The sequence below is a fragment of the Bubalus bubalis genome, chromosome 14, assembly GCF_019923935.1.
Source record: "Bubalus bubalis isolate 160015118507 breed Murrah chromosome 14, NDDB_SH_1, whole genome shotgun sequence".
NCBI classification, from domain to species: Eukaryota; Metazoa; Chordata; class Mammalia; order Artiodactyla; family Bovidae; genus Bubalus; species Bubalus bubalis.
Window position 1 is genome coordinate 72,732,134 of NC_059170.1, and position 13,722 is coordinate 72,745,855.

General features: G+C 41.6%; 1 protein-coding gene across 1 annotated transcript in view; it reads left to right on the forward strand.

Annotated features, from left to right (window-relative positions):
- LOC102410310 (ankyrin repeat domain-containing protein 26) overlaps window positions 1-5,915 on the forward strand; it is a 65,655-nt gene extending 59,740 nt beyond the window's left edge. Inside the window, exons 27-29 of the mRNA XM_044928268.2 lie at window positions 691-919; window positions 4,326-4,371; window positions 5,500-5,915. Of these exons, the coding sequence (XP_044784203.1) occupies window positions 691-919; window positions 4,326-4,371; window positions 5,500-5,579 (355 nt within the window). The 3' untranslated portion in view covers window positions 5,580-5,915. The remainder of the gene's footprint in view (window positions 1-690; window positions 920-4,325; window positions 4,372-5,499) is intronic.
- The last annotated feature ends 7,807 nt before the right edge of the window (window positions 5,916-13,722 follow it).

Below are 13,722 nucleotides of genomic sequence, written 5' to 3' on the forward strand. Positions count from 1 at the left end.
GAGCTCGGCGGGGCCGGTCTCCCTGCTTGGGAACGCGATGCCTTCACTGTAAAAACATATACTGAACGCTGCTTAGAGCTTTTGCCTTTTTAAATGAAACCAAAAATTCTCTTCAGATTTTTTTTTGATTATGAAATATAGGTGCTGATGTAGGCCCTTGGTAGAAGTGAAGTACCATAAAATGAACTTTGGAAAAGCAGGGGATACTTGTCATTATTCCTGGGGCTGTTTTAGCCCTTTTGTCACCCATTGACTTTCTCATCCTCCCTCGAGATTGTGGCTCTAGGTGATTCCTCAGAGCCAAATGCTTAATTTCTCCGAGGTCATGAGAGAAACGTATGTGCAAGGGTGGTGAGAGGAAGCACTTGAACGTGGCTTGGTGGGACGGGGTGTTTCTTCATCCCTGAACTGTTTCCCGGAGGCAGGTGTGTCCCAGAGGTGAGGCCACCTCCCTTTCTCTCCGACGCCCTTTCTCTCCTCTCCCAACTGTGACTTGTTACTTGAGGAGCCCCAGACACATGTGTACTTCTTTAGAGCAAGGTTACAGCTATCTTTGTTTACAAGAGGTCTGCTTTGTGTTTCCGGCGTTCAAATGGCTTAATAGGACATTCCATTTACTATATGGCAACTTAACAAATGCAAGTCATTTAGGGAAGCATGAACGAAATTGGTGTTTTCCGTCTTCCACAGGACTAATGAGAGGCTGGCAGAGACGAGCACCAAACTTGAGGTGCAGAAACAGCAGAACAGGTCTTTACTGAGCACTCTCACCACGAGGCCAGTCCTGGAGCGCCCTGGCATTGGAAATTTCAATAATACTAGAATGTTCAATTCAAATCTTTGTCCAAGAGCAAACCTAGAGTTTTCTACTTCAGTTCCACTCCCTTCAAATAGCAGCATGGTGACTTACCTGCTCAAGGTTAGTTCTAATATTTTTTTTCCCTTGGGTTTCAGATTTCTTACATGAATGATTCTTGGTTTTAATTTGAACTTCTGAGTTGTTTATTTGACTTATGCACACTAAGTAAAAGCCATAATTAATGAACATTTTGATTGTTTTTCCCCTAGATTTCTCGATTTTAGAAATACTTATTAACTTCTTAAATTTCTTGAAAATCTGGATTTAAATTCTACTATAGAAATGAAATCTTATTGCCAAGTAACCAAAAGTGTACTTTCAGATGTTTGACTTACTTTCTAATTGATTTCACTTTGGCGGTGGTTCAGAATCATTTCCGAGCTCTGCTGCACCCACCGCGGTTTTTCTGCCTTTAAGCATAAGTGAATGACTGGCGTCTAAACACTAACCACTTATGGGTGATTTTTTATTTGAACAAATCCTAGATAAATCCTTTTTATGGGTTAAACAAACTTGTAATACTAAATCAAAAGATTAATTTCTAGTTTTAGATGATCATTTTTTGTCATTTTCTTCCACAAGAGTACATCTTTAATTACTATTTTACTGACAGAATTTTGCTTTAAATTTCTAAAACATATCTTGCTGAGCAGTTGTAGAATGTTTCTAAGTTTGTAGTTAAATCAAATATTTAAAACTTGTAAATGAAGCTCACTTTTGCCTCTGTCTTGACATCACCTGGATGAATGATGACTGAGATAGTAATGACAGGGAGTCTTTAAATTGGAACTAGTTTTCATCGTGTAATCATTGTGATTAAAATATCCAGTCAGTGCACACGAGTTTATGGTTTTGATGCTGATTTCATGATGTTGGTGATGCAGAGAAAAGTTCAGTTCAGTTCAGTCACTCAGTCGTGTCTGACTCTTTGCTACCCCATGGACTGCAGCACGCCAGGCTTCCCTGTCCATTACCAACTCCCGGATCTTACTCAGACTCATGTCCATCGAGCTGGTGAGGCCTTCAAATCGTCTCATCCTGTGTCATCCCCTTCTCGCCCCTCCCGCCTTCAATCTTTCCCAGCACCAGGTTCTTTTCCAGTGTATCGGTTCTTCACATCAGGTGGCCAAAGTATTGCAGTTTCAGCTTCAACATCAGTCCTTCCAGTGAATATTCAGGACTGATTTTCTTTTGGATGCACTGGTTAAATCTCCTTGCAGTCCAAGGGACTCTCAAGAGTCTTCTCCAACACCACAGCTCAAAAGCATAGATTCTTTGGTGCTCAGCTTTCTTTATAGTCCAACTTTCACATCCAGAGAAAGGTAGCCCTTGTTAAGTGCCGTCTCAACCTGTTTTCTCATTTGGCTTCTTGCCATCATAGAAGAGGAATCCAAGGTTTCTTTGACAGCACTGCGGCTACGTTGGGTCTTAGTACTTGAGAGCCGTGAACCTGGAGGACGTGCTTTAGCTATGCAGTCACAGCGGGCCTCCGAACACTTCATCCCAAGTCAGACACTTCCCCACGCAGGCCTAAGAGGTGGAAGCAAACGCTTGATCCCCGTCCCTGGGGCAGGCTGCCTACTGCAGACCCACGTTCACGGTGCTGTGGGCACATACATCTTTTCAAAGAAGAGATTCAGAACCAAGCAAACACTTCTTAGTTTCTTCTCCCAAACTCACCCGTTAGGTAAAACTCCCCACTTCCATGAGGAGACTAGGAGTATAACACCTCCCCTTGAAACTTCAGGCTGAGGAAATGAAGTTCAACTGCAATTTCTGACTGGATTTAGATTATAGTTGAGATTACACTCATACTTTTTTGTATATACTAACTAATGATGAGAGCTTGGATAGAAGTATGTTAGACAGTAAAGAGCGGAGAAGGCAATGGCACCCCACTCCAGTACTCTTGCCTGGAAAATCCCATGGATGGAGGAGCCTGGTGGGCTGCAGTCCATGGGGTCACTAGGAGTCGGACACGACTGAGCGACTTCCCTTTCATTTTTCACTTTCGTGCATTGGAGAAGGAAATGGCAACCCACTCCAGTGTTCTTGCCTGGAGAATCCCAGGGACAGGGGAGCCTGGTGGGCTTCCATCTAAGGGGTCGCACCAAGTTGGCCATGACTGAAGTGACTTAGCAGCAGCAGCAGCAGCAGACAGTAAAAAGAGATCTGTTTTGTGTTTTACATTTTGTCCTAAATAATGCAAAAAGTGGGTAATTCATTTGTTGATGAATTTTAATAAGCCAGGTTTTTATTTACCTGGAGGAAACGAACATCCTTTTAAGGATGAATCTCTTCAGTTTTGGCCTGCTTGATTCAACTAAAGATTTTCTCCTTCAAGTTCCCTGTCCTGTGTTTAAGAAACTGTTATGCTGTGTAAATTAACTATATGGACTGCTACAAATAGGAGTTCGATAATTTATTCTTGTTCATGCCTTTAAGACATAATTTAGTTCAAAAGCTACTATGTCATGTCATGCCAGAGGCATTATTGAACTATATAATAAGGTTTTACATATTCATTTTCTCTATGATTTAGTTAGAATTTATGTGTTTTTTTCTTAATATGAGGAAGTAGCTGGCATAAGACTCTGGACTCAGTAAGAAGGCCATTGGCTTTGTTACTACTTTTGTAGAATTAGGAACTTTGACTAAATCAATGACTCTCATACCTTAAAAATTTTTTTTTTTCAAAATAGACAAGCTTTCTTTAAAACAAAACAAAACAAAAACTGTTGCGTAGAACTGTATTATATAAAATGGAGACAAGTATACAGCCCTTTAGATAAGGAGCGTTCAGAGACCCTGGCAGATGTGACTTCTGTTTCTCAACCCTGCAGTGACCCCTGTGGGACCTTCTCCCTCTATGAGACATAGTTCGGAAACTAGCACTTATGAGAGAATTCTTCTCACTAAACATCTTCAGAATTAAATCTCGCTGGTACATTGTTTTCTTGTGTATAATCTTCTCACCTTTCTATGTTTTCCTTAAACGGAAAAGTTTAAAGAAAATTGCAGATGTGTTCTCCTTGTTAACATTCAACTTCAAACTACTTCCTCCATTTGAACATTACCCTCACCTAGAAATCAAAATAAAGGTCTCAGAAGTACATATTTAGGGCAAGAGCTGTTGGAGAAGAAGATAGTAATCTTGTGAATTGTTCCTAGGATTATGGGTCTTTCTGTAACCTCTGAAATTTTGTGTACTCGATAGACTGACATTTATTGTACTTTTATCAAATTAATCTAAATAGCATGCCATATATATGTTCTCTGTTAGCTAAAAGCAGAGTAAGTAGGAATTCATTTTCTTTTATTTATGTGATTATTTTTCTTCTACATAATCTTCAAGTTAGGTCTAGTCTCTAAAAGTGTTAAATGTCACATGTAGTAAGTTGTGTATCATTTCTATGATAATATCCCTTGTTTAACTTAAGCATAAATAATATTTGACTTATTTCAGACACGGCGGAAGTTGGAAAAGAGTATAACTAGAGAACTAGAAGAAGGTATGTTGCCAAAACGTATGAATTAAATTTAGACATTGATTTCTGAAATACTGTAAAGAATAAGTGGCATCTCTTTTCATTGTTTGTATAACAAATGCTATGTTGTATACTTTTTCTTATACATAGCTAATGAAGAATGTGAACACATGAGCAATCATAGTGAAAAATATCCTTATTCCTTATTTATTTATTATGTTCCATAGCTTTAAAAAAATCTGAAAAGGTCTGTGTATTTCTTTTCCTTTCTGGGTATATCCTTCCTCTCCTTCTGCCCCCCCTGTGGAACTGTCAGCCTCCACGCTGACACTATTCTCAGAAAACACGGAGTTCCTCAGCGTCTCAAGTGTCTGGTAGTGGTTCAGGCTAGGAAGCCCAGACTCAAGCAGTCACGTTGGTGTAGCTGTCACTTGGGGGGTGACTTTAAAATTTTCCTGTCATTCACTTTCTCACTAGTTTATCTTTTGCCCTCAGAAAGGACTCCAAACACCCACATCAATTTGGGTCCTGCCAAAGTAGTCAGCCTTATCTCCTTACCACCCTCCTCTGCCCCTCAACTCTGCATCTAACCAGACAGACTGTGTAGGAGCCCACAGGTGCGCTTCCTCACCTCCGGTCTTGTACGTGCTTCTCCCCTCCATCTCCTGTACTTTTTCCTGTCCTTCAGGTAGCTACTTCCATAGCACCTCCACCAAAAAGCTGGCAGTATCGACACAAAGCTGGCTGTCCCTTCTGAGTATTCCTTGTGCCATCTTTTGTATCTGTCTCAGTATTTATGCCTCTGTATGGAAATTGCCTGTTCATCTATTTTTCCACTTTATAGCGTGTCGTTTTCAGGGTGCACTGGGTCACCTTCATCTTTTACTTCCAGTGCTTGTCACAGCACCCTTGTGCATAGTTACTGAGTAAATGAATGAAGAATGAGAAAACCAGAAGCTCTGATACTCAGCCACACATTCAACCATGGGCAGATAATGCAGTTATCTTGTATTTTGTGTCATGTCATATATAGATATGTTTCATTCTTCAGAATACTAGGAAAGGTCTCAGGCAATTTTTTTGCTTTGTTTTAGCTAATACTTTGTGAATTCAAGTATTTTAGATAAAGAATATAATTCTCTCTCTTTCCAGGTGCTGCTGAATTTGAATCTGAATTCTCTAGATTGTCCTCTCTATTATCTACAGGTGGATCAAATCTATATCGGGACTAACCTGTGAAAACATCAAAATAATATATACAGATTCTGAAGAAAAAAATATATGATTTGAAACTCAATAGTCAAAATTTCCCTACTGGACTGTTTCCATGAGATTTTAGTTGTTTCCCATTAAACATGATGAGAAAATGTTTATTAAAGGAAAATATTTTTGTATTATGTGTGTATCATGAAAACTGATATGGCATTTTAAGCCATGTTTCTCTGCATCTAACTTACTTTTAAGCAGAAACATCAGCACTGTTGAGTTTTCCACATTCAAAGTGAACGTGTTAGTCACTCAGTCGTGTCCGACTCTTTGTGAGCCCATGGATAGCCCACCAGGCTCCTATGTCCCTGGAATTCTCCAGGCAAGAATAATGGATTGGGAGCCATTCCCTTCTCCAGGGGATCTTCCAGACCCTGGGATCAACCGGAGTCACCTGCATTGCAGTTGGATTGTTAACCATAAGAGCCGCCAGAGACGCCCTTTACAGACTCAGACTGAGCCCTGATACCAGCTGTTTAAACAGCAACAAAAAACCAAACTTGTCATTACTATTTAGTGGTGTTGATTGATAGCTTTTTTGTACTTTCCAGTTTTTATCACTGTACATAGACCTAAAGATGTCGCTACTGCTGTTATGGCTACTGTCAGTGTTTTGAGGTATTATAGCTGTTAATAGTGGCATAAAACTTACTATATGTAACTTTGAACACTGATTCATAGATCTTTCCTCATGGGAAATAAGATTTGCCAGAGTTTTTGCCTTTAAATGAATTAACTTGTCCTAATTTTTATTTTTAATCAGAGGATATTCACTTTACAATATTGTGATGGTTTCTGCCTTACATCAACCTGAATCAGCCATAGATACACATATGAACCCTCCTTCCTGAACCACCCTCCCACCTCCCTGCCGATTCCAGCCCTCTAGTTTGTCACAAATCACCAGGTTTGGGTTCTCTGCATCATACAGCAAATTCCAAAAAAAACACATGTACCCCAGTGTTCATTGCAGTTATGTCCATAGCTTTAAAAAAAAGTCTATGGATTTCTTTCATTCTTTTCATTCTGTGTATTTTCTAGCATTAACAATCAGAGAAGGCAATGGCACCCCACTCCAGTACTCTTGCCTGGAAAATCCATGGACAGAGGAGCCTGGTAGGCTGCAGTCCATGGTGTCGCTAAGAGTCGGGAACGACTGAGCGACTTCACTTTCACTTTTCACTTTCATGCATTGGAGAAGGAAATGGCAACCCACTCCAGTGTTCTTGCCTGGAGAATCCCAGGGATGGGGGAGCCTGGTGGGCTGCCATCTCTGGGGTCGCACAGAGTCGGACACGACTGAAGCGACTTAGCAGCAGCAGCAGCATTTACAATAGCTAGGGCATGGAAGCAACCTAAATGTCCATCAACAGATGAATGGATAAAGAAGTTGTGTATTATTCAGCTCTAAAAAGGAATGCATTTGAGTCCATTTTAATTGACTTTTGATTTACTTTTGGAAAGAGTCTTAAAATTAGAGAAAAGTTCCCCATAGATAAATAAGATTTGCCGAAGACTTTTCACCTTTTCTTTACGTATCAACCTACCTATTGTTGTTTGATTTTTGGAAAAAGTCTTAAAACTAGGGAAAAGTTCCAAGCACCAGACAGACATTTTCACAAAACTCTCCTATCTCCCATATATCCATCCTAAAGTACCATTTATCTTTCCGAAATGTTATTTGTTCTCCCATAAGTGCCCCTCCCCGCCAAGTCACCTGTTTTTCGGAAGATGCCTTTATCTCCTACTCCCTGTCATTTATTAAGTAGTATATCAACTCCCAGTTGTAGCCTCCCCTTCAAGTCACATTTCTGTGTGAAGCTTTGCATGTTGTTGTTATAGTCCACTCGATCAGTTGTGTCCAACTCTTTGTGACCCCATGGACTGCAGCATGCCAGGATTCCCTGTCACCATCTCCCAGAGTTTGCTCATATTCATGTCCATTGAGTCGAAGATGCCATCTAACCATCTCATTCTTTGTTGCCCACTTTTCCTCCAGCCATCAATCTTTCACAGCATCAGAGTCTTTTCCAATAAGTTGGCTCTTTACATCAGGTGGCCAAAGTATTGGAGCTTTAGCATCAGTCCTTCCAATGAACATATTCAGGGTTGCTTTCTTTTAAGGTTGACTGGTTTGTTCTCCTTGCTGTCCAAGGGACTCTCAAGAGTCTTCTCCAGCACCACAGTTTGAAAGCATGAATTCTTCGGTGCTCAGCCTTATGGTCCAAATGTCACATGTGTACATGACTGCTAGAAAGCCATTAAGTGTTTTTTCTCATGGTTATCTGCTTTTAACAATTTAATTTGCAGATTCCCAAACACTGAACCTAACCGGGTGGAGGAAGTGTTTTCCTCCACAATTCCAAGAGCTGACAAGTTACTAATGCTCACTTAATCCTGATCCCCTTTTCCTTCTGTCCTCTCAGTGTCTGAATGGGCAGAACTCCAGTTTCATGTGAGACTGCTGAGCCTTCTCCCGCCTCACTCCACGCATCTCAGTGCTGCACTGCCCAGTGACCCTGCTACTTTATTTCGTTGATTTGTATCTTCTGATGATGATTTCAGATCTTCTTTCTATAAATTTCTCACCCTGCTGTTCCCCTCACTTGCCCCAGACAATCTTAGGTACCACAACAAACTTCTTGAAAGGTTTGCCTGTGTCTCTAGCAACTCTAGACTGTCATCTCTCTCTTTCCCTCAAAACTGCTCCCAAGCCACTGATGACTTCCACGTCACTGAATCAAAGCCACACCTTTCCAGTCCTTGTTTGTCTGAATTTCTCCTTCCTCTTGGCGTTCACTGTCACTCGCTTCTTTGAGACACTCTCTTTTGGCTGGGCTTTCAGTATTCATTCCTTTTATCCTGAAGGCACGGACATGTCGTTGTGATCAGAGACACAGTTCTTACTAAATATCTCACAGGAAACATACAGGCGTTGCCCCCTCGCCCAGGACTGCACCTGAGGTCGTGTGCTGAGAGCAGGTCAGTTGTTCCACACCAGCAGGTGCAGGATGGCAGGAAACCTTGTCCCTGCTGCTGAGAAGGGCCTTTTCCTCTCCTGGGAAGGATCTCCTCCTTACTCTGGCCTTTGATATGTAAGTAAAGCTGTTACCCACCCGAAAGGGGCCATCTGCCAAGTGTCGCTCTGCCAATGGAATTAGTTGTGTTGAGGAGCAAACGAACTGAAAGCTGGGTGCCCCGCTGTGCAGCCCAGGCTCTCCAATAGGCCGCGGGTGGGGCTGCTCCATAGGGCTCTGGTCAGCAGGGCGGGGGTGGAGTCGGAGGGCTCTGGGAGCAGAGACAGGCGCAGCTGCTCCAGGTAATGGGGCTCACAGGGCTCGTTGCCATCTTGCATTAAGGTGTCCTGTGCTGCGTCTACACACACGGCCCCCCTACCCCAAGCAGAAGGGTCCACCAAGCAGGTTCACACCAGGAACTGTGGTTTGAAAGGCTGGGAGCAAGGCCTCTGCAGGTATCACCCTGTGAGCAAGAGAAACCAGACTAAGCATAAGGGAAAGGAGGTTAATATTTTTATTCCTAAGTTGGTTTTTTTCTTTTCTTTTTTTAACCTGGTAACTGTTCATAGGCTTTGCTGGTAACAAAATCTCTCAAGAAGCCAGATCTTGGCCTCATCCCTCCTTGAAATGTAAATTCTCAATGAGACAGAGCGCCTTCGGGGGACCTACCCTGAGCTATAATATTTAGTCTCCTTGGGGAGATGAGACTATGAATCCTTTCAGGTTGGAGCAATTAATTAGATGAATGGCTGGAGGTGTGAGAGACAAAGAGCCTCTGAGAAACCCCAGGGAAGCTTATTTCCCCACAGTTTCCCCACTTGTTCCTAAAGAGTTTTAGGCCGCAATTCTGCCACTGTAACCAGTCCAAGGAAACTTGAAGTTGATGGGCACCAAATCCTTTTGGCTTGTCTTAGGCAACAGTTAATCAGCAAGACCCTTACCTAGCAAAAGAAGTTGGTCTCAGCAGAAGTCCCCCAAGTCTTAGATTCAGGCATCTAAGCAAGTCCCCCCAAGCTTTCGGGACTATTTTGGGAAGCAGGTGGTTTCCGTATTAACCTTTTCTACCTGACCCAGGGCATTGTAGGGAAGCAAAATTTGTCACCCCAAAATGTGTCTCTTTGTCAAGGGAATGACTTTAGGCAGAATATTTTTAAGAAACAAAAGACTCAGTCTTTCTTTTGACTACCTCCTTAACTGTTGAATAGTTTAGATAAAGGGGCTGGCCCAGGAAGAGAGCTACCAGAGATACCGAGAAAAAAATGTGGGCCAGGTTGTGGACAGGGGAACTCCAAATATTTACAGAGAGTTCCAAACACTTGCTTTTCCATTACCTTGTGATTCACCTTCCTCCACTTTGTATCCCCAAACCACTACCCACAACATCCTCCTAAATGCTGAAGATGGCATTTAAGGTGAGGGTTTCAACCATTCTGATGAGTTACTCAGGTTTTCTGGTGCTCACCCATATGTACAGAAGTATACATGTTGTTAACCTCTTGTTTGCTTTTCTTCCTGTTAATCTGTCTCATGTTAAGTTGATTCTCAATCCACCAGATGAATTTAGAAGGGTAAAGTTTTTGCTCTCCTCAACAGCACACACCTAGTACAGGGAGCTACGCTAATTTACAACTGGCATAGGCTTTGCCTCGTCTGCAAGGAAGAGATCTCTGGCAAACTGTGATCCATACAGCAGCACCAGCCAGTGAGCTGATGCTCGCCTGAAGGCCTTAGACATAGGTAGGGTCACTGTGTTACCCAGCCGCATCGCTTCCTGCAGGATAGGCTGATAAATCAGGAGATGAGTTGTTGGGGCAAGCAATAGCAACTTTGTTTGGAAAGCTGGTAGATCAAGGTAAAATGGTGGACTCATGTTCCCAAGAACCATCTTGGCTGAGTTAGAATTCAGGCTTGTTTTATACTAAAAGGAGTAATATACAAAGTCGCAAAGAGTCGGACACAACTGAGTGACTGAACTGAACTGAACTGATTCTCATTGGTGTGAAATTATACCTCATTGTAGTATTTCTGCATTTCCCTAATTACTAGTGATGTGGAGCATCCTTTCTGAGCATTCTTTAATGTGCTTTTTGAACATCTGTCAGTATTCTATAGAGAAAAGTCTACTTAGATCTTACACTCATTTATTGATTGGGTTGTTTGTATTTTGATATTTAGCTCCTTGAACTGTTTGAATATTTTGGAGATTAATCCTTTGTCATTTGCATCATTTCCAAATATTGTCCCCCATTCTGTGGGTTTTCTTCTGTCTTCTTTATGATTACCTGTAATGTGCAGAAGCAAAGTTTAATTAGATCTGACTGGCTTATTTTTGTTTTTGTTTTCATTATTCTAAGAGGTGAGTGAAAAAACATACTGCTGTGATTTATGTCAGAGAGTACTCTGCCTATGTTCTCCTATAAGACTGTTGTGGGGTCTGACCTTATATTTCAGTTCAGTTCAGTCAGTCACTCGTGTCTGACTCTTTGAGACCCCATGAATCACAGCATGCCAGGCCTCCCTGTACATCACCAACTCCTGGAGTTCATTCAAACTCATGTCCATCAAGTCCATGATGCCATCCAGCCATCTCATCCTCTGTCGTCCCCTTTTCCTCCTGCTCCCAATCCCTCCCAGCATCAGAGTCTTTTCCAATGAGTCAACACTTTGCATGAGGTGGCCAAAATACTGGAGTTTCAGCTTTAGCATCATTCCTTCCAAAGAACTCCCAGGGCTGATTGCCTTTAGAATGGACTGGATGGATCTCCTTGCAGTCCAAGGGAGTCTCAAGAGTCTTTTCCAACAGCACAGTTCAAAAGCATCAGTTCTCCAGTGCTCAGCGTTCTTCACAGTCCAACTTTCACATCCATACATGACCACTGGAAGAACCATAGCCTTGACTAGATGGACCTTTGTTGGCAAAGTAATGTCTCTGCTTTTGAATATGCTATCTAGGTTGGCCATAACTTTCCTTCCAAGGAGTAAGCATCTTTTAATTTCATGGCTGCAATCACCATCTGCAGTGATTTTGGAGCCCCCAGAAATAAAGTCTGACACTGTTTCCACTGTTTCCCCATCTATTTCCCATGAAGTGATGGGACCAGATGCCATGATCTTAGTTTTTTGAATGTTGAGCTTTTTTAAAAAAATTTTTTATTACTATTATTATTTTTTACTTTACAAAATTGTATTGGTTTTGCCATACATCAACATGCATCTGCCATGGGTGTACATGTGTTCCCCATCCTGAACCCCCCTCCCACCTCCCTCCCCATACCATCCCTCTGGGTCATCCCAGTGCACCATCCCCAAGCTTCCTGTATCCTACATCGAACCTGGACTGGCGATTCGTTTCTTATATGATATTATACATGTTTTCATGTCATTCTCCCAAATCATCCCCCCTCTCCCTCTCCCTCTCCCACAGAGTCCAAAAGACTGTTCTATACATCTGTATCTCTTTTGCTGTCTCGCATACAGGATTGTCATTACCATCTTTCTAAATTCCATATACATGCGTTAGTATACTGTAATGATGTTTTTCATTCTGGCTTACTTCACTCTGTATAATAGGGTCCAGTTCCATCCACCTCATTAGAACTGACTCAAATGTATTCTTTTTAATGGCTGAGTAGTACTCCATTGTGTATATGTACCACAGCTTTCTTATCCATTCATCTGCTGATGGACATCTAGGTTGCTTCCATGTCCTGGCTATTATAAACAGTGCTGTGATGAACATTGGGGTACACGTGTCTCTTTCAATTCTGGTTTCCTCAGTGTGTATGCCCAGCAGTGGGATTGCTGGGTCATATGGCAGTTCTATTTCCAGTTTTTTAAGGAATCTCCACACTGTTCTCCATAGTGGCTGTACTAGTTTGCATTCCCACCAACAGTGTAGGAGGGTTCCCTTTTCTCCACACCCTCTCCAGCATTTATTGCTTGTAGGCTTTTGGATAGCAGCCATTCTGACTGGCGTGAAATGGTACCTCAATGTGGTTTTGATTTGCATTTCTCTGATAACGAGTGATGTTGAGCATCTTTTAATGTGTTTGTTAGCCATCTGTTATGTCTTCTTTGGAGAAATGTCTATTTAGTTCTTTGGCCCATTTTTTGATTGGGTCATTTATTTTTCTGGAATTGAGCTGCAAGAGTTGCTTGTATATTTTTGAGATTTGTTGTTTGTCAGTTGCTTCATTTGCTATTATTTTCTCCCATTCTGAAGGCTGTCTTTTCACCTTGCTAATAGTTTCCTCTCATGTGCAGAAGCTTTTAATTTTAATTAGATCTCATTTGTTTATTTTTGCTTTTTTTCCCAATATTCTGGGAGGTGGGTCATAGAGGATCCTGCTGTGATGTATGTCGGAGAGTGTTTTGCCTATGTTCTCCTCTAAGAGTTTTATAGTTTCTGGTCTTATGTTTAGATCATTAATCCATTTTGAGTTTATTTTTGTGCATGGTGTTAGAAAGTATTCTAGTTTCATTCTTTTACAAGTGGTTGACCAGTTTTCCCAGCACCACTTGTTAAAGAGATTTTCTTTTCTCCATTGTATATTCTTGCCTCCTTTGTCAAAGATAAGTTGTCCATAGATGTGTGGGTTTATCTCTGGGCTTTCTATTTTGTTCCATTGATCTATATTCCTGTCTTTGTGCCAGTACCATACTGTCTTGATGACTGTGGCTTTGTAGTAGAGCCTGAAGTCAGGCAGGTTGATTCCTCCAGTTCCATTCTTCTTTCTCAAGGTTGCTTTGGCTACTTGAGGTTTTTTGTATTTCCATACAAGTTGTGAAATTATTTGTTCTAGCTCTGTGAAAAATACTGTTGGTAGCTTGATAGGGATTGCATTGAATCTATAGATTGCTTTGGGTAGTATACTCATTTTCACTATATTGATTCTTCCGATCCATGAACATGGTATATTTCTCCATCTATTAGTGTCCTCTTTGATTTTGGAGAAGGCAGTGGCACCCCACTCCAGTACTCTTGCCTGGAAAATCCCATGGATGGAGGAGCCTGGTAGGCTGCAGTCCATGGGGTTGCTAAGAGTCAGACACAACTGAGCGACTTCACTTTCACTTTTCACTTTCATGCATT